The following is a 21513-nucleotide window of genomic DNA, read 5'->3' as shown; positions in this document are numbered from 1 at the left end:
TGGAGAGATGTGTCATCCACTCTCTCTCTGCTCCCCTCTGCCCCGGCTGCGTTGGACTTCACACGGGCAGCAGCGCTGCAGCAATGCACCTATATTTGGAGGCTATATCCACAATTCTTTCCCTCTGTCTCTCTCTCTCTCTTTCTCTCTCTCTCGCTCAGCCTCTTTCCTCATTACAGCTCTTCTCTGCTGTGTCACTCTCAAGTGCTGGACTTGTACTAGGTTGGAACAGTACAAATCCAGTCTCAGAAAGTCACAGAGCTGCCCAGTGAAACTCGCCGCTTCATGAAAAGAACATTAATTGTCTGGGTTAATGAGTTATTGCTGTATTAATCTACACCTGTATTACATTTTAATTAAACAGTATAGTTGCCAGATTATTAGGTACATATTGGCAGCACATATTGGCTGTTTTATCAGACACGCCTGCTATGTATACAGTGGGGTCCAAAAGTCTGAGACCACAATGAGAAATCTAGGATTTCTTTGTTGTACACATTCATAGCACGCTAATGCTAACGCTAAACCCAATCATAGCACATTCACCCAATATAAACCAGTTATGTTACATCAGTAGTCGACAGATGAACCACAACAGATGTCAGTTCAGAAGGTATACACTATACACAAAAACACACAGTGGCTTGACTGCAGTGTTTTAAAGGAGCTGGGAGCTGAATGGTCAGGGAGGTGATATTAAACACACTATAAAATAATTTTAAGAAAGTCTCTACTAAAATAAATAAATCAGTGCAGAATGTCTCATTATAGCGGCCGCTACTGCAAATACGGTGATTTTACTGCAGCGTTAATCAACAGCACATCTTATATAAACTGTGTGGCTGTATTAGTAATACAAACGCAAAAGATCGGATTGGTGATACTCAACATTCAAGATACTCAACTCAAGAGAATCGCTTCTTTGATTGCACTTTCCCTTGAAATCATTGAGACAATTGAATAATGAATGAAAATGAATCCTGAATTGGTGTTTACATAATGCTGCCTTTTGTCGAACAGACTTTAACACCTCATATCACCTCATAATTAGTTCATGAATAATCAATCAGTCCGAATGAATTGGTAATGTGCAAGTGGGTGTATTTATGTGTGTGTATAGAACATAGAAACCCTGAAGACGACGTGCACCATGCTGGAGGAGCAGGTGCTGGAGCTGGAGACTCTGAACGACGAGCTGCTAGAGAAGGAAAGGCAGTGGGAGAGCTGGAGGAGTGCTCTGGAGGAGGAGAAGAACCAGGCTGAGCGCCGAGCCAGAGAAATACAGAGACAGCTGGACAATGAGAAACAGAACAGGTTACAGCCCACAAGAACACGCTCTCTCTCTCTCTCTCTCTCTCTCTCTCTCACACACACACACACACACACACACGAACACATCAGTGATCAGTGCGCATGCATATTCCATATCTCATATCTCTGTCTTTCTCAGGCTGCGTGCTGATCAGCGCACTTCGGAGTCTCGCCAGGCCGTTGAGCTGGCGGTGAAGGAGCACAAGGCTGAGATCCTGGTGCTGCAACAGGCTTTAAAGGACCAGAAACTGAAAGCCGAAGGCCTTTCTGACACGGTATATCTCTGTGAAAATGGCAGTGATGTGCTCCCACACTCAACACTTTCCCCAAGTTAATGAACTGATAAAAAGCTGATGATGTTAATCAGCTATGTTAGATACATAAATATGTAGGTAGAATATGTATCATTTAGACATCTTAACTTCATATTAAACACACATATAATTTTTTATGTATTTTTGAGGCACAGCAGCTGCACTTTACATAGTATAAACAGTTCATGATGACCAATAGAAAAAAGAGGCACGCCTAATTTTGCCGGATTGCCATTGGCTGCATATAATCGTTAAAGGTATTTCAACAATAAGGAGTTTGGGGCCAAAATACATGCTCTTTATTCTGAAAAGGTGATGTGGCATAAAATATGACATCTATTATGTTTCATGTACCATTTCATGTGACCGTGGTATGCGATGTCGAGTCTACATGCTATTGCCATGCATTGTGACTTAGACATACACACTGATGCCACATTATGTCTGTGCACCACGTCCCTTTACAATCATTTTTCAAGCAAGGAGACACAACCTCATATCTCCTCTTGGCAGCACACATACTTGTTACCTTTGTGCCAAAATGTAGGCCTCAGACCGTCAGTATGAGAAAATGTGGCCTTGCGCATGCATGTTTCAACAAGGTTCGTCAGTGAGTCAGTCTGTCACCCACTCAGCCAGTCAGTAAGCAAAACTGTCCCACAATAATAAGAAACATAATAAAATACTTAGTACTATTTGGCCGTACACTGCCCTGCACTGTGTCCTCCACTGTTAAGTACAGCCAGAACTATTATAAAACAGTCTCAGTCACCAGGCAACATTTTGTGCGTGAAAGAGCTTTTAAGGGTATTAAATTCTTCAGACGTCTAGCTCCTATCACCGCTACTGTGAGCAGTTCTGACATTGTAAGTTCTGTAGTAAAAAGCACACACACACAGAGCGGTGGGCAGCCAACACTTTAGGGTGAGGGGCAGCTTGCCGAGCCCGGATATCAAACCCACAACCCTGTCATCAATAACCCGGAGCTCTAACTGCTGAGCCACCACTGCCCCCTAAAGATTGCTGAGCCAGCCAGGAGAAGTAGTGGTTCATACCTATTTCCAGTAAAGTGTATTTTCAGTGTATATGCTCCTTCCCCACCCCTTCTCACATTCAGTGTACTATATTCTAATAAAGCTGTTAATCATTGTGAACATTATTTATAGAGCAGATTTTTATCACAATTAAAAAGTTAGAGGTTTTGAAGTTTCATCATGGACATGAATGTTATGATAATACTGTGCTTTCAGTGATTTCCTTCCACTGTTCTTTTTCTGGGGCAGAATGAGTGAATGAATAGAGAAAAACTAATTTCGTGCCCAATTTCTAAATTACTTGCAGGTTTTCTGAAATGAACACAGGGTCAAAATGATACATATTGCTGGACTGACCAACACACAGGACAGTGGAAAAGTCCAAGGAGCTCAGTTGCAGATCTGAGAATGAAGATCATAGATTTCGACAAGGCAGGAATGTCTCTTGGAGCCAACAGTTCTAAACAACTGTTGATTACAAGATCACATTGTAGCAGTTTTGCCATGGTCTTAAATATGACCCAAACTGTCAAACCTCAGATGACAAGAAATTGGTTTGGATGGTCAGTAGCAATGGTCAAAAGTAACTTTTACATCGCCATGGACTGAGAACCCACTCCAAAATCAACACCTTCGAGCTCCACTAGAGTTTAAAGCTTACTATATGGACAAAGAAAAACCTACAGGTGGTGGGATGAGATAAAGATTTTAAAGGTTTGGCCACAATGACCGGAGGTATGTAGGGAGGATTAAAGATTTGCATTCAACCTCAAAAACACCCAACTGTCAACTGTTAAGACTGGTGGTCGTAGCATCATGCTCTGGGGATGTACAGAGTGGGTGGATTAATGATGAAGGAGTAGGAATCAGTACTCAGAATTCTTCAGCATAACCTTAAACCACCTTCTAGACACTTGCAGACAATTAAGTGTTTGTCCCAAAAGGCCAGTGACCCCAAACACACAACAGTAGTGGTTGTGGAATAGATAAAGCAAAGTAACATTAAGCTCTTGCAATGGCCCTTCTCAACCCTATTGATTGAGGACAGCGCTTAAAAGAAGCTTGTTGATGACTAGTAAAACGTCTGGTCAATATTTTACCAAATAATAGTTGTTTTTTATATGTTTTTAACCTTTGATGTAAAATTTTGACAATGTATATATTTCAGAAACTGCCCAAAATCTAAATTCCTTTGCCAGGTTCTTGATTTGTTTTCTGTTAAAGATGTATGTATCCACCTTATTCCACCACACCCACTGCCTTTGTGTTAGAATATCCAGTCATTTAGTTTCTAATGGTTTAGGGTTGTATCGTATTCAGAGTAAGCTAGCTATTGTGTTTTACATAAGGGATAAAACTGCTCCCAGATTTCACTTCATTAATTTGTTTCTGCATATTTGAAATCATATTGTCAGTTGACTTGTTGCATTTCATGTATATTTAATGAATGGAAGGGTACAAAGGCTTAAATCTTCTCATTTGGTACCCCTTTAGCTGAGCGATCTGGAGAAGAAGCATGCCATGCTGGAGATGAATGCTCGCAGCCTACAGCAGAAACTGGAGACTGAGCGGGACCTCAAACAGAGGCTGGTGGATGAGGTATTTATTAGGATACTGTTTTTTCAAAAAATTGATCTCTGAAGTTAGATAGTGTTTTTTTATTGTCCGTGCATGCAGCAGGCGTGATTTCTGCTGTGATGATGAGATTAGGTATGATTTCACTGTGGAATTCAGAGGAACGAGTAAGATCAATAGTACACAAGATGCACAACCAATAATGTAGAAGAAGGTGTGAATCAGCAATACATTCTTATAAATAAATACCTTATTACAGTTGGTGGCGATTAGATTACACCACCAGTAGTAGGCGAGGTGATACTGTATTCGAAATGTTAGGCTTGAGGTCATTTAATTTTGAATTTCCTCTCAGAACTAACTCTTAAACTGCAGCAATAAGTGGGCCCACACGTCAATCCCTCACTCTCAGAAGCGCATAACTTGTATATTGTCCCTGTCCAGTGAATAATATAGTAAATTAGAGCATTTCAATTGGTCTGTTTGTCCAGAATTATGTACACAGTGTACAGGGTTTCAAATGATGGAGAAAACTAAAAATGGACAAAAATGGAGATGCACACTTCTCATTGGACAGCAGCAATATTTATTTCACTGCAAAAAAATTTATATCTTGGCGAGTAAAAATATCTTAAACCTAATCAGTGTATGATAGTCAACTTAATTAAGGACTTCTTTATCTTGTTTTATATTTTACCTGGAGAAAAACTTTTGAAGTGGCAGATAATATTTATTTTTTCAAGAAATGTTATTTATAAAACTAGTAAAATTACACTGGACAACACATGTTTATTTGGTGAAATGTTTAGAGTTTGACAAAGATGGTCACAAAAGTTATGGTGAGCTAAGCTGGGCCTTCTGCTTACTAAAAAATATATATCTTCTGCATCTCTAGCAGCATGTATAATGTAAGCAATGCCAGCAGCAATAAGTAAATAAATAAATAAATTATCACAGATTTTTGTCTATAATCAGTGTCCGATGCTTTACAGATGAGAGTCCAAAAAGAGTTTGGCTGTTGCAGCACTGTGTATCATTTCAGAAAATTAAATGCAATTAAAGTCAACACTTTCAGTGCTAAGGTCACGCTCTTTAACGAAGAAGTCTTCTTCCAGTTTCTTGTCATGGAAAGCTGTGTAGTCATGGAAACAAGCCACAGTCTTAAACCCCAATCCCAGTTCTGGCGACCCCATGCACTGCTGGTCCTAGTGCTTTCTCTTAGCTTGCATACAAAATTCATTAACTCATTAATGTTAACATTTTCGAGCTCCTCGTGTGCTGGAAAAGTGTGGAATACACAGAAATGTGCAAAACATGGGGTCCCTTGAAAACATTTGTAGAACCACTGCGCTCTGGCTCTTGGATGTCCATGAATGCAATGAGTATCTGATGAATATTCATAATCATTGTCAATTCAAGACCGTTTCACCAGATAAAAAGACTTAAACCAAATCTCAATAAGTTGAATGTGCTATTATCACAAAATTCTGAACTGGTGGCCTAGAGTTTAGAAGGACAAACAGTTCCACCGACTCAAGAGATGCTGGTCTGCACAATAGTTATGCAAGTTGATGTGCACTGCAGTAGAAATGTGCCCTGTTTGTGTGCAGCAAGCGAAGTTACAGCAGCAGTTGGACATGCAGAAGAGCCATATTTTCAGACTGACGCAAGGTTTGCAGGACGCACTGGATCAGACTGACCTACTGAAGACTGAGAGAACAGACCTGGAGTACCAGCTAGAAAACATACAGGTACATTCACACCACACTATATGTTAGATGTCATCTAGAAGTAACCATGAATGGCTTGGTATATGAGTTTGCTGCATGTATAGATATGCGAGCACACCAGTCAGTTGTAGCAAAATGCCAAATGATCGTCATGGGTAAAGGACGTGATTTGACTGATGTCCAAAAGAGCATGATAATAAGGTACCAGTTGAAGGATGGTAGCATCTTGAAAACCACTAACTTGTGTGCGTGTGTGGTTGTTTTTTTTATGTTAAATTGCAGGCGGTGTACTCTCATGAGAAAGTGAAGATGGAGGGCACCATCACCCAGCAGACCAAGCTGATAGACTTCCTGCAGGCCAAGGTAGACCACCCCTCTAAGAAGAAAAAGGTCAGAGTCTGCTGGGCATTCTCCTCATTAACCCACCTGACTAACTGCTTGCTGAAAAAACGCTTCTCATTGAAGCCCGTATTAGGTGTCCCTATAACCATATAAGGAAATATGGTCCAAAAGTGCACGTCCACGGTGCATGGTGCACAATCCATTGGTGATCCTGCGTTTTTTCAAATAACAAAAGTGCACTAGAACAACCTGCATGTAAACCCTCGCCCAAGCATCGCAGCTGTGCAGATACGTGATGTGCAGATAGGGACACCTAATCTGACTGAATATCTAAACCCCTGCACCTTCTGACTGAGTAAGCTAGAGTTCTCGTGATGTTTAGCTCCAGTTGCTGGATGAAGGAGCATGGGCGGTTCACTCTGCGTCTGTCTTCTGTTGCAGGGCATCTTTGGTGGCAGGCGTCGGGAGGACCTGTTGGCAGCACTGGCAGCCCAGGGCCAGACTCAGGTGCCCACTGTGCCTGTTGTGACCCCTGTTCCCCTGCAGTACAGTGATATGAAGGCAGCGTTGGATAAGGAACGTGCCCGCTGCTCCGAACTGGAGGAGGCGCTACAAAAGACACGCATGGAGCTTAGAGAGGGTGAGAGCATTTGGCAGGGATGTGCACAGACTTTTTTTAGGGGCCATTGATCTAACATGCAAAAATCGCCCATTGCTCGGGTAACTTCAGCCCGGCATTGTGCACGTCCATGCCATCTGTTAGCATCATGAAATCTGCCTGCCTAAATGATGAAATACTTTCCAGTGTAGTTTCTGACAATGTATGGCATGTAATTTATAAAAATGGACAAAAGAACATGGCATAGTTAAAAACATTAGCAGTAGAGAAGCCTAAATTTTGTCTATTTTTGTTGATATTATATTCCATTACTTCTATGTTAGCCTTGTTGTTAGTTGTAAGTGCAAAACTGTTTTGCACTGATATTCATATGACAACATATGAAGTCATCTGCCAAACAGATAAATATGAGTGTGAATGTGGACCTAAAATGCTCAAAATTTGGGCTAAATTACTATTTTTTCAGCAAACTGTTCTATACCTTTTGAAGTAAGTAAAATAAGTGAAAGTGGAAATAGCAACAGTTTTGCCACATTTGGTTTCTTTGCTTGCCATCCATAAATAAGTTGTTTTTTTGTTAATGCACACCCTCACTTTTACCCCTTAATATCCCCTCTCAGCCATTCAGTTTAATAAAGCGCTAGAACATGGTGGTACTCCTGCCACCCCAGGTCTGGCCCGCCAGCAGCTCATGATGTCAACCAAATCCAACAAGTCCCCTGAGCACCAGCCCAACCCCCCTAACCTGGCCTCCTCCAACTCCGGCCGCCGGAAGGAGACCGGCAACCCTGAGGGTAAGCAGATAGCACACATTTTACAGCCTTTTCATAACAGCGTTCATTAGTCGTAGTGAGGAATAAAAAAAGGACAAAAAATTCCACTAAATCAAATTACATACAGTTTTGACATAATTCTATATTGCTTTGATATGATCTTCATTAAGAAAGCAATTTTTTAACAAATGCATCCCAAATTGGCCAGTCATCTCTGAAGCTGTAGTGTTTTTTTTCCCTCAATCATGTCTCTCCATACTCACTGTCCTTTTTGTCACTGTCCTGCAGAAATAAGGAGAGCCACTTCTGAAAGTAAGTTCTTATGCAATCAGCCAGGATTCTCACTATTTCTTCTTTCTCTGCAGAGATAAGCTCGCCTGCCAGAAAAGCCAATCCAACTTCATAAGCAACTACTTCAGTTGAATAATTTAAAGCTCTCCTTTGTGTTCCAACAGTGTTTTTCTTTATGAATGAAGTAAATGTGGCGGTGTACAGACGGGTAGAGCCCAGATTTGCATATTTAACAAATTTAGTCTAAATCATTAAGTTGGGTACTGCTTACTTCAGGACCACTCTCACTGCATAAATCACAGTCTGCCAAGGACAATGAGCTTATCTCTGAAAAGCCCCTGATAGAATCTGCATGATCATATGCTGCTCACGCTACACATTGAGAATTCTACAGATACTATATTTCACTATATTTCACTCATTACTCTCACAGTAATGAGGTCCTTCTGGATGTGGTCAATGTGTGTTGCTGTGGGATGGGAGATGATCTGTAGATGCGTGAGCTCTGTTGTTTTCACTATTTAGAGTATGCACGGCGTGTGAAGGAAAGACTTCATCACAGTACCCATGGTACCCACAACACTCCTCATCGTTTCACCCAGGGGCTCAACATGAGGGCGGCCAAATGCACCGTGTGTTTGGACATTGTCCACTTCGGCCGGCAGGCTGCTACGTGTATCGGTATGCAGTGAAAAACATCTTGTGAAATGTCAAAAAAAAAATTCTGTATTTCTGCCTCATCCATGTCTGCATGTTAAAGGAAGAGTTTAACATTCACTGCAGAAGAGAATGTACCAGTGTGACACCAGTGTGGTTCATCAGGTTCTGTACTGGGCTAATGTCATCTGAAAACGCAGGACCTGACACACTGTAACAATTCTAGCCTGAATTCACATAAATACGTAAAAAAAAAAAAAAAAAAAAAAAAAAAAAGTAATTTTATAACAACAGTAACCACATAACTGCGTCATTCAAAAACGGCATAATGCTAATTAATATGGTATTAATAAGGTATAAGAATCTATTACTTGTTAGCAACATTAGCCCCATGGCTTCTCTGCAATAAGCAGACATCAGCTGTCAAATATCTTGGTTTGATTGACTACTCTTTAGCACTGTTGACTTCCTTGGTGACCCCTATAACAAGCTTGTGATGTAGTGGGTGATTTAGTGTATGGGTGATTAAATTTAATGTAGTGGGTGATTAAATTATGTGGGAAATGGAAAGTATGGAAAGGAAATGGGCTGGGCCCTATGTGTAACCTCAGAATAGTAGGCTACTATTTCTTTAAGTAGTCTTATCTAATGACATACTTATAGAGATTATCCTCGCGACATTTCTCATCATTTACCATATTTTGATTTTGAGTGACTGGAAGACAAGACAACAGGACATTTTTTGACACTGATGGAATATCCCATCCGTGCAGTGAACACACACATACACAGCAGTGATAGACACGGGGCAGTGGTGGCTCAGCGGTTAGAGCACCGGGATATCGATAACAGGGTTGTGGGTTCGATTCCCGGGCTCGGCAAGCTGCCACTGTTGGGCCCTTGAGCAAGGCCCTTTACCCTCTCTGCTCCCCGGGCGCTGGAGTTGGCTGCCCACCGCTCTGGGTGTGTGTCTGTACTCACTGCCCCTAACACATGTGTGTGTGTGAGTGTGTGTTCACTACCAGATGGGTTAAATGCGGAGGACACATTTCGCTGTACACTGTACAGTGACAAATACGTGCACCTTTCACCTTTCACCTTTCACACACAGTGAACACACATGCCCGGAGCGGTGCCATTGCTGCGGCTCCCGGTGAGCAGAGAGGGTAAAGGGCTTTACTCAAGGGCCCAACAGTATCGAACCCAGCCCTAAACTCTAACCGCTGAGCCACCACTGTCCGAAACTTGCTTCACACTAAACCTATCTTACTACAACTGCTTTAATTGTTCTTTCTCTTCTGCTTTAGAATGCCACGCTTTGTGCCACCCAAAATGCTCCCCCTACTTGCCAGCTACGTGTGGTGTTCCCACTGAGTATGCCCTGCACCTGTCTGAGGCTTTGTGTCGGGAAAAGGGCAGTTCCTCAGGACTACAGCTTAAAGACACCAGTGGACACATGAGACTGGAAGGCTGGATGAAGCAGCCCAGGTAAGAACACACACTGCAAAGTAGAAACACTCAAGTGGGAGATTTCAGAGCCATGCAGAAAATTCCCTTTTAAGACAACAAAACAAAATCAGTGTAAAGCAGAAGCCAAATTGAACCAGCATACTTAGACTGGTAGCATGCAGGCTAACATGACAAGAGGGGTCTTTGTTGGTCACAAAAGGTGCTTAGTAAAGCCCCCAGAAAATAGGCCCAGTTCATTTTGATCATGGTTGCTCTGGAATTTTCACAAGTGTCCAGTTGGGTTGAGATCTAGTAGCTCAAAAGTCCACAGCATAATAATTTACCAATCATTAAGTGACCCCGATTTCAGTCACTTACAGGAGGAACAGCTGCACTTCTATTTGTCCCTACAGATCATACAAAACAACACATGAACACCACAAAACATCTTTCTTTTTGCCCTAAAATCAACGTTAACTAATCTTGCTCAGCATTTTTTAACATGCAGCAGAGCATTATAGAATGTTCATAGAGAATTGCTTAATCCTAATGTCTTATTCAGTAGACTTACTGTATCTGTTAGCATCTGCACTTGCTATGTTTCAACACACATTATATATTTTTTTCCTTTCATTTGTCTCTTGTTACGTAAAATGGATTAACTGGTTTGTTATTATTGTCTTTTCTTCCTCTTTGTAGGAATGGGAAACGTGGACAGGGATGGGAGAGGAAGTACGTGGTGCTGGAAGGGAATAAAGTTCTCACCTATGAGGCCGAACCCAGAGAAGGTCATTGTTTCCTCTCAGCTTCTACTGGATTAATTCAAAGGCTTAAATAAGCACACACACACACACACACACACACAGTAGTCAGTAACTAATCCACAGACCGACTCTTCACACTGTAAATCCTTTTTGTCTTTTAGTATTTTTAGTATTTAGCAGTGTGCTAACTGCTCTGCTGGGTTGTAGAGTCAGTGAAACCTGTGGATGAGTTTGACCTTTGTGTGGCGGACGGGGAGGTGGTCGTGCACAGCGCTGTGGGTGGCTCCGAGCTGACCAACACAACCAAATCTGGTAAGAGTCTTCTCCCACTGAGCCATACGGGCTTGTTTTTCGGCCAAAGGGAAGAGCAGAATGTCAAACAGGATGACAGCGCCAGACGAGTCTAGGCCTAAGTTATTGTGCAAGCAGATTTCTGAAATACAAAAGACTTCTGAGCTTCAATCCCCCTTGCTAGTGTTTCCCTGTAATAATGGAGGTGTTTGGATCCTCAGATGTGCCGTTCGTGCTGAAGCTGGAGTCTGTCCCCCATGCGTCGTGCTGGCCAGCACAGACTCTGTACCTCATGAGCTCAGGCTTTCCAGAGAAGCAGCGCTGGGTGGCTGTGCTGGAGGCCATTGTGGCAAGTGCCCGGGGAGCCCGTGAGAAAGCAGAGGCAGATGCAGTGAGTGGAGGAAATCTGATCCTTAACTCTCCCTGACCTGGTCTACATGTTGGACAGGTCACAGCTTATATACAGTACTATACTATATGAGTCACGTTGTTTTACACTAGAGTCAGTTCTGTAGAATAACAGCTCAGAACATAGGGATAGGGTAGGGGGTGTTTCACTGAAACTACAAGCATGTTTAACTAAATTTAACTTAATAATTATATTTTGGGGGTATGATGCTTTTTGATGAATTTCACCATTGTCTGGAGAGGCTTCTTGTATCACAGGTTATAACACTACAACACATTATGACACAAAATACAAAATAGATTCGTTCAGTTCAATTTAAACAGTTATTAAATTAGTGATCCCAGAAATTTCAGGTCCCAGAAATTCAGTCATCTCGTTGATGATCCCTTTATTCGTCATTTTGTCAGGAAAGACATAAAGAATAAGTGGCGCCTTCCCAATTTTACCTTCTGTTTCACATGATATACTTTGAAGAATAGGTTCTATAAGTTTCATCCCGTTGTTTTTATGTTTTAAAAATAATTGCTAAATGGTTTAGGATCACATGACTTAAATGACTTAAAAAATAATATGACAAAATAATATTAAAAAAAAAAGATTCAAATCCTGCTGTAACATATGCCAACACAAACGTTTGGGGGCAGAACTGGATATATATGTAATATATGACCTTGACCTTGCATGTTTGAGTTGTTAAATTGGCTGGAACAGACCTTTTAGAAGCAAAATCCAATGTAAATTAACTGGTTTTGTCTCAAGCACTAACTCATCACATCAGGTCACATGTCCACACGTTCACACTGTCCCATGACACATCTATACTGTTCAGTATATGTCACTTAGGGACCTTATTACTCAACATGAAGGACGAAGTACTGTAAGAAACTTAAGAAACACATTTTTTAAAGGGTCTGTGTGATATATGTCACATGGGCTTTTATTTGGATAATTAAAATGTCAGTAGTTTTGCCCTAGTTGGATGTCTTGCACTGTAACATAATCCTGTAGGAATGTTCTGATGTGCACATGTTCTTAGATTTGTACTTGCAGGCGCAGAATAATTGTAATTACTCCATTGATTCAGGTAAACCATTTCTAAAACACTGCTCATGCCTAAATCCCTTTTTTATCACCGAGGGGACATTTCAGTTTTAACCTGCACCTCCCTCCCAAATCAGACACCGCTTGGCCTCCGAAACCTATTTAGTTCCTGCATACCGGTTTGCTCCAAGACAATGTGTTTCCCATGCCATGTGTGATCACTCCCAGACTTGTGCTAAATGTGTAACTATATCTGTGTTCATAGTGAGTGAGTTTAGAACTTAAAAAAGCTCTGTCCCTTTTTCTGGTCACTCACAGAAGTTGCTGGGTAATTCTCTGCTTAAACTGGAGGGAGATGACCGACTGGATATCAACTGCACTCTTCCCCTCACTGACCAGGTACGAAGAGACTCTACTGACATTAGAGTAAGATAAATGACCAGTATATGTACCAGTATATAGACATCCAGTTCAAATAATATTTTATTAAGTAAAATTAAATAAAAAGTACAGAGAATGGATTATTTTAAATATGGATTGTCATATTTTATCAATTTCAGTTTTCAACGTTCTATTTATTCACTTATGTTTAACGTATTGGGAAGAAAACAAATATTACATTTAAAATTACATAGAAACTATGAACCTTTGTACTCACCAAAGTTTATTGTATTTATTTAATTTCCCCCAAAATACATTAAATTAAGAAATAAACAGTCCAAAAATGTGTTTTCTGTGGAATTGTTGACTTAAAAAAACAGAAACCATCAACACTAATTTTTCAAGGGAAGTATTTAAAGTGTTTGAAGGGCTATATTCTTTCTTTTCTGGTGGAAAACCACAAACAGTGACTTCATATGTCCACATGAACCAATGCAAGGGTTCAACATCGTTTATCAAGTGATGGAGTGGGGTGAGGAGAGAGGGAATTCAGGTAAAAGAAAAAAACTATAGGAGGTCTGTGGACAGGAGTAAAACAAATGATTTTAACCATTTTAAGAAAATATTACAAAATATGAGAAAGCAGTGTGAGTCCAGAAGTCCAGAAGTCCAGAGCAAATGGTGATAGACACTGTGCCCACAGGATAACATTGTTGAACAGTGATTTATCTTGAATAAGTGATTTTTTCTTTATCACATAAACATCAAACAAGACTGAATTTGAAAATTTAACTTAGTATTTAATGAAAAAAGTAAATGATATGGTCAGTACTGCTTATTGTGCCGTGGTTACTCTAGAAAAGACACCTCAGAAATGACCTTTGGCCATGCACCAAAGTTCAATGTAATTTGTAATTCATTCATATCAGTAAATCTGACATTTAGAAAGAGGTTGTATTTGAATCTGCACTAAAATTATTTTTTGTTGTTTTCATTAGTGTTTATTTCAGTCTTTCCTGTGCTTTCAGATCGTTTTGGTGGGTTCAGAGGAGGGTTTGTATGCACTGAACGTCATTAAGAACTCGCTGACTCACATCCCAGGCCTGGGCTCTGTGTTCCAAATCCACATCATCAAAGAGCAGGACAAGCTGCTGATGATAGTGGGTGAGTGGAGCTTCAGCACCTGGCTTCTTCACACTGTGCCTTTAGTGACGTGAAGACATATCACACAAGAAATACAGCAGTAGCAACGGCTCCGTTTGCCCACCACACATACATGTGTCAAATACGGCACACTCATATCAGTCGCTGGAGTCAGCGAATGCCACAGGTGTTTTTGTCTTAAGAAAAGAAGAAAAAAAAAAAAAAAAACAACTGGCCAGTAGGGAGTGTACTGACACACTTTGTCCTGTAGGGGACGAAAGGGCACTGTGTCTGGTGGAGATCAAGAAAGTGAAACAGTCGCTGTCCCAGTCCCACCTCCCAACCCTGCCTGAAATTGTGCCGTACATCTTTGAGACCGTCAAGGGCTGTCACCTTTTCGCCGCAGGCAGGGTAAGACTGCTGCCTCCGCAACTCTGCTGACTGACACTCTGCAGTCTATTTTTGGCCCACGCCGACTGTGTGCCATACTGTATGTCACTGACTTCCTGTCATTTGTATCCTTTCTGTCTTTAGATTGAAAACAACTCCTGCATTTGTGCAGCGATGCCCAATAAAGTCACAATTCTGCGCTATAATGACAATTTAAGCAAGTTCTGCATCCGCAAGGTGAGTGTTATGTCCATTGCACGAAAGCATCAAAAATGAATGACCCATGGTAAATCTGTCATAGGCCAATATTTACCGGCATCTTGCAAATCTTGCAGCTACAGCCAAGCATCTCAACATAATGTATTTTGTAAGTTTAGCTTGAGACACACAACTCCCTGAGCATTTATCCTTCAAACAGCATTTACTTCCGACATGTTCTCGCCTTCTGCTCTGGCCATAATGACCTCCCATGGGGCCAGGGCTCCGCACAGACAAGTACACTCTTGCCCCTAATGTGTGTGTGTATGTGTGTGTGTGTTTCTTTCTCTCTCTAATACTCTCTCTCTTTCTCTCTCAGGAGATTGAAACCCTGGAGCCATGTAGCTGTATTCACTTCACTAGCTACAGCATCATCATCGGCACCAACAAGTTCTATGAGATTGAGATGAAGCAATATGTGCTGGAGGGTAGGTGGATCAATAATGAGCTTTCAAGTGATGTAGACTCCTTTGTTTCTCCTTCCATCCTGCCGTTTAGACTGAGACACATGAACTATTCAGAGAGCAGTTATAGCTGGAAGCAGTTTTTTTTTATATAAAGGGTTCACTTCTAATATAAAACTACAGCTATAAGTTTACATGGATCACACTGAATATACATCACCATGACACGGAAAACACTAAGAAGTAGTACTGGAAAGACGATTCTGATCAGTGTCATATAGCCAGGCGCTAGAGCTTCACAGTACAGGCATACACTGAATAGACAAAAGTTTTGGGACACCTACTAATTCATTGTTTCTTCTGAATTTGAAATGATTTTTTTTCAAAAGCGTTCATCCTGCTTTTGTTGAGTAACTGTCTCTACCACCGGGGAAGAAGGCTTTCTGATATTTTTTTTTTTTTTTTTGAGCATTGTTGTAAGGATTTCATTGCATTCAGTCTACCTCATCCCCTACTTCCCAAGTGATCCCTAAAAGATTGAATGGAGCACCGACTATCATTTCATTATTTCACTGCTCTGCAGCTCAAAGCTGGGGGGCTTTATCCCTTCTGGCCCACACTTGGCATTAGTCCTGGTGCCAATAGGTTCATGTTGATCTGCTCCAGAGAGTCCTATTCTATTGGCAGTACTTCTCTACAGGGACTAGACAAGCTGTGTCTGTGTCAGCTGAATGCATTCATTAGGTGTCAAATGTAGTGTAGGTCCGAAGTTTCTGTTTTTGCAGTTGTTTTGTGTATAAAGTCAGGTCAAGTTCAAGCAGACATATAAGTTCATAGTTATGAAATGACAGGATGGCAGGAAAGACAAGATCAGAAACTGTCATACAGACATGGCCAAAAATATTGCCATTATTCCACACAGAACTCCAGAAATGGACTACCATTCAAAACTGTAGGAGAAGAGGATTTTAATCAATGTGAATAGCCTTTTATTTGAATTTGTGGCAAATAACAGGTGTTGGCAAACTAGAAATCATGCGTTCAACCAAAAAAGAAAGAGGAGCAAAAAATTGAACCGAAATTGTGGAGAATTATGGATAATCTAATTGCTACAAATTAATTTCCAGAGATCCCAGTGGGCCGAACATCATTAAAAAATGTAGCTGTAGCTAACCTCCCTGCACGTGGACGGGAAAAAATTATAGGTTACAACAAATTTGTTTAAATGAAGGAAAAATAAATGCAACTGAACTCTAATTTAAATGTTAATTTGAAAGAAACCTTAACCTTGAATTAACCCTAAATCATAACCCTATCCATAACATTAACCATAACCTTAAAACTATCCCTAAACCTTACCCTCAAGGTTAAGGTCAGGTGTAGGGTTACAGTTAGTAGACAGTCATTTACATTCAACTTAGAGTTCAGTTGCATTTAAGAGACATTAGTTGAATGTCAGGTGAGCATCTACAAAGCATCTATAGTGGACCATCCAAGTAAAGTGACACCAGTGCAAAAACCCATTCATTCAGTTATTGTTTCCAAAGGGTGTTGTACCAGATATTAAGTTTAGGGTGTCCAGTAATGTGTCCAGTCCATTTCTGGATTTTGTGCAGATGTTTTTTGCTCAGTATTGAATAAGGATTAACAAACAATGTAATGTGCAGCCTAAGGCTTATGCTTGGAACAGCCGTTTCTAGTCCCAGCGCTACAACAGCAGAGCGCTGAGATTAATGGGAGAAAGGGAGAATGCAGTTATCAATCTTTAATCATCAGCAGCCATTATTTGCTCTTCTTACAGAGTTCTTGGATAAGAACGACGTGTCTCTGGCTTCGGCTATGTTAACCACGTCCTCCTACAGCTTCCCTATCGCCATCATGCAGGTGTCCAGCACCCCTCAGAAAGAAGAGTACCTGCTCTGCTTCCACGGTCAGACGGATGTTTATGTGTTTTTCATTTGATCAACTTGTTACTTAGACTTAAAATCTACTGACAGAAAAAGTCTTATTTTGTTGATTTGTTGAATGGTTTTTTATCAGGTCTAACATTTAATAAACCAAAATTCTAATTCGTTTCTTTTCGAAAAGGTCATTCCACACATTGTCATGAAATATCAGTGAAATTTTATTATGAAACAAACACTTCCATTTATTCCCTAAACAGTTTAGGTTATGGGAGAATGTACTTTGTCAAAGGGAAAAAAAAAAAAATTTAAATAATAATAATAATAATAATAATAATTCTTACTAATATAATTTTACATCTGTATCAAATACCTGTTACTAGTACTTCGTGCAGTTTTTAAAGCTACAGCATCAGTTTGCCTCTTCATAACAAATCTGTTAGTCCTTTAATGACCTTATATGTTCTCAATAATAATAATAATAATAATAATAATAATAATAATTAATAATAATAATTCTTTAAAATGTAATTTTACATCTGTATCAAAAACCTGTAAGTTACTAGTCCTTCATGCAGTTTTTTAAAGCAACAGCATCAGTTTGCCTCTTCAATACAAATCTGTTATTATTATTATTATTATTATTATTTCAAATGTAATTTTACATCTGTATCAAAAACCTGTAAGTTACTAGTCCTTTGTGCAGTTTCTAAAGCTACAGCATCAGTTTGCCTCTTCAATACAAATCTGTTAGTCCTTTAATGACCTTATATGTTCTCAATAATAATAATAATAATAATAATAATAAAAGTAGGAAAAAGAAAAACATGTAAAACTGTAAAAAGAGAAAATATTACATTTCCAGTGGAGGAAAACTAATAAATTCCATTCCTTCCATTTTTGTTGCAGTATCTATTAAACACAACACAAGATGTGATTAGTCTCTTTTTTTATATTGTCAGTTACGGCTCTGAAGTAGATTAGTCCATTCTACAGTTTCCAAATACTAGAGAAACCATTACTTCATGTGTTTGATAGAAATTATGTGGAAATGTATCCTTGTATTTTATTTTAATATTTCAGTTCAGGCATTCTGAAGCCAGTAGTTAATCTGTGTCTGGTAAACTGGTGTAAACTGGTCTAAATGTAAAAATGAGCCAAAATGTAAAAATTCACTTTATTTCATTTCACTTTATAACCCATACATTTGTTGTTGTTGTTGTTGCTGGAACTAATCGTGCAAGTTGCCAGGGCTTAGATGCCAAGCCTAATATATGTGCTTGTAATGTTCACACTGGCAGAGTTTGGAGTGTTCGTGGATGTTTATGGTCGCAGAAGCCGCTCAGATGAACTGAGATGGAGTCGTCTTCCCCTGACATTCGGTAACAGCAAAATCAGATTGCTCATTAAAACACAGCCTGAACCCGTCTCTTAAGCAGAGTGGTCAAGTAATGTTTCCAAACAGTGTTTTTGTTCTGTATTTTAATATTTCATATCTCTCTGATCTCCAGCCTTTAGAGAGCCATATCTGTTTGTGACCTATTTCAACTCGCTGGATGTAATTGAGCTTCAGGGACATGCTGCTCTTGGGTATGTTAAAACCTTGCCATTAGCTGTAAGCCCAAATACTTTGGAGGGTGGAACACCACTAACATGAATGCTATTAAATACAATAACTTCTGTACATTCAGACCTCCCGCGCTTGCTCACCTGGACATCCCTAACCCGCGTTTCCTGGGCCCAGCCATCTCGTCAGGTGCCATCTACTTGGCCTCCTCCTACCAAAACAAGCTGAGGGTGATCTGCTGCAAGGGTCACCTGGTGCGGGAGTCTGGCGAGCTACAGCGGACAGGCTCCAGCCGGAGGTGCACATCTAACACTGTCTTTCCTTTGTCACTGGAACAAATGTACAATGGCATTAAATGATTATCAGGAATAAGTGGTTACAGCAGTGGTTCTTCTCCAGTACTTTGTTATGCATCTCCTTGCCTCTCTATTGCCGCATAGATCAGTTTAAGATGTCCCGTTTAGCCTGCTTCCACCAACGTTCTGGTGCGCAGAGGTCCAACAGACATGATGGAACACCGGGACACTTTGACTGACCATCAAAAATCCCCAGACCTCAAACCCGATTCTCATCCTGGAACAGCTGGGGAAATGCTCAAGTAGGTGCACCCAGTTTGCGAAAGTGAACATCTCCAGAGGCTGGTGAAATGCTTACCTGACAGAACTGATGCTGCTGTTATGCCATGGGGACGCATAACCAAGTATTGGAACAGGAAAGATTCACGTGCCTGCTTTTTGCTTCTGCTAGAAGTCTTAGTTACGTATAGTGTTACCTAGCTGCAGTCAAAAGATCAGGGTCATCAACTCTGGCCCTCCTGCACCAGGGCTGATGACCCCTGTGCTGTACATTGTCGCCAGTTGTTCAAGCCCAAACTGGAAAACTTAACTCACCTGCTAATCCTTTGATCCACAGCAGCCCAAGCAAATGCGGTCCTCCGACATACAACGAACACATCTCCAAGCGGCTGGCCTCAGGCCCCGGCTCTCAAGAGGGCGGCCTGCACCGTGAACCCAGCACACCGCACCGCTACCGGGAGGGCCGCACTGAGTTCCGCAGGGACAAGTCTCCCGCCAGGCCGCTGGACAGAGAGAAGTCTCCGGGCCGGGCCGTGCTGGACAGCCGCAGGGAGAGGTCGCCGGGGCGGGCGTTCGACGAACGCGAGAGAGACAGGGAGCGCTCACGCCTGCACACTAGCTCAGTCCGCACCCAACTTACACCCGTCAACAAGGTACGCATGAAGCACTGCCATGTTAACTGCGTGTCCTTCTAGGCATGCATCAGTACCTTCTACTGATCTATCTGATCCTTTGGAATAGTTTAAAGCCCCGTACACACACACCTGTGCCTGACAGCGAATGCTCTTAAGAAACCTGTAGTTGTATGGAAAAAAAAAAAAAGTGTTGTAAAGAATCTTGCAAAAGAAATAAACAACAACAAACAAACAAACAAACAAACAAACCCCAGTTAAGCTCCTGGAAATCACTGTAACTCACTGTAATTCACTGTGACTTGGTGAGGCTTCCGTTAGTAACATTTGTGTTTCTGAGCCTAGCTCTCTGAGGCGGAGCGGGCAGCCTGCTGAACTGTGTGACCTCTCTGTCCTGGTGCTGGTGTAGGTGTGGGACCAGTCTTCAGTGTGAGAGCGCCCCGGACAGCTGGAGTAAGAGCCATCGTCCACTCCCAGCATGGATGGACATGCCATTTTTACAGGCCTCTCTTTAAACACAGCTATTCCATCATGCCATTGCCTGTAATGTGAGCAAGAACCATGTTGTAATTTTGATTTGATTTTTTCATTTGATTTTCTTAGCTGTTGTCCAAATATACTCGCACCTAGACGTTTTGCTCACATACTTGCGTATAATGCCGGTGTACGATGAAGGCCCCTGATTAGTGAAAGACTGTAAACCATACACAATAGTCGTGAAGCCCATTAAAAAACAATACAAATAATAATAATAATAATAATGCACAGCATATCATTACTGTAAATATATCAATTCCAATTTTTCTAGTTTAAAAAAAAAAAAAAAAAAAAAAAAAAAAAAAAAAAGGTGTGACAGTTGAATGATATAGCCAGGTCTATTTTTTATGACAAACGTGTTTGTATAGAGTTCCAACAAAAGGTTTCCTACAGAAAAAAGCCGATGTTTTTACGTTCACCACAGTTTGAGCTTGTTGCTTTTTCTCCAAGATTGTCTGTCGAAATGAAGTCTGACAGTTTTGTAAGAGCTCAACAACCGACGTAACCTAACCGCACACTGCATACACTGGTACTAACGCAACTCTAAGCTTCTAGAACCTTTTGAAAGAGACAGGTCACGTTCTCGCTACAAGTGTCCTTGTGCTGTTACAGTAACCGTATAGCATCTCGTTGATACAGTGGAAACTGATTATTAGCTTTTACTGACACACTGTTGACTCCAAGAAGTCTACTGGGCTCTTCTGGAAACCTTTTTCGCTGCTTAGTGTACAGATGTCCTGTTCTGCTGTATGGTGAAATTAATGTCCAGTAGCCCTCAGGGTTTGTATAAGAACTATTACTGCTTCCTTATTGTGTGGGATCACAAAGCATACAGTATAGCCCTGCTCTCCCCTCCCCTCCCCACCCTCTCTTTTTCTTTGTTTTCGTCATCACAAATTTTAAGCAGATACTTGAGTGTTCACATCAAACGCATGAGTACCTTCTTCCTCACTTTTGGGAAGCCCTATCATGTATCCGCTTGATATGGATTGTTATACATATTGATGTTTTAAAACTAACAAAATGCTTTTGTTTGTTTTTTCTTCTTATTTTGTAAACATGTTGAAGTACATTAAACATTATACGACACCACAAAAACGGTTTCTCTGGCATTATTGGATG

General features: G+C 40.8%; 1 protein-coding gene across 4 annotated transcripts in view; it reads left to right on the top strand.

The window, feature by feature from the left end:
- citb (citron rho-interacting serine/threonine kinase b) overlaps nt 1-21489 on the top strand; it is a 66134-nt gene extending 44645 nt beyond the window's left edge. The window contains exons 17-40 of one of the 4 annotated variants that reach the window (XM_072681966.1): nt 1121-1314; nt 1451-1586; nt 4154-4258; nt 5845-5985; nt 6247-6354; nt 6748-6946; nt 7546-7719; nt 7987-8010; nt 8515-8670; nt 9954-10134; nt 10795-10883; nt 11067-11171; nt 11372-11541; nt 12919-12999; nt 14010-14145; nt 14396-14535; nt 14659-14751; nt 15092-15200; nt 16978-17106; nt 18382-18462; nt 18592-18670; nt 18772-18945; nt 19563-19875; nt 20264-21489. In XM_072681966.1, the coding sequence (XP_072538067.1) occupies nt 1121-1314; nt 1451-1586; nt 4154-4258; nt 5845-5985; nt 6247-6354; nt 6748-6946; nt 7546-7719; nt 7987-8010; nt 8515-8670; nt 9954-10134; nt 10795-10883; nt 11067-11171; nt 11372-11541; nt 12919-12999; nt 14010-14145; nt 14396-14535; nt 14659-14751; nt 15092-15200; nt 16978-17106; nt 18382-18462; nt 18592-18670; nt 18772-18945; nt 19563-19875; nt 20264-20287 (3141 nt within the window). In that variant the 3' untranslated portion in view covers nt 20288-21489. The other 3 variants (XM_072681967.1, XM_072681965.1, XM_072681964.1) reach the window with 3 other exon arrangements.
- The last annotated feature ends 24 nt before the right edge of the window (nt 21490-21513 follow it).

Source organism: Salminus brasiliensis, chromosome 6, assembly GCF_030463535.1.
Source record: "Salminus brasiliensis chromosome 6, fSalBra1.hap2, whole genome shotgun sequence".
In the NCBI taxonomy this organism is placed as follows: domain Eukaryota; kingdom Metazoa; phylum Chordata; class Actinopteri; order Characiformes; family Bryconidae; genus Salminus; species Salminus brasiliensis.
Note: the sequence above shows the minus strand (reverse complement) of the source record. Positions and strands in the feature narration are given on the sequence as shown.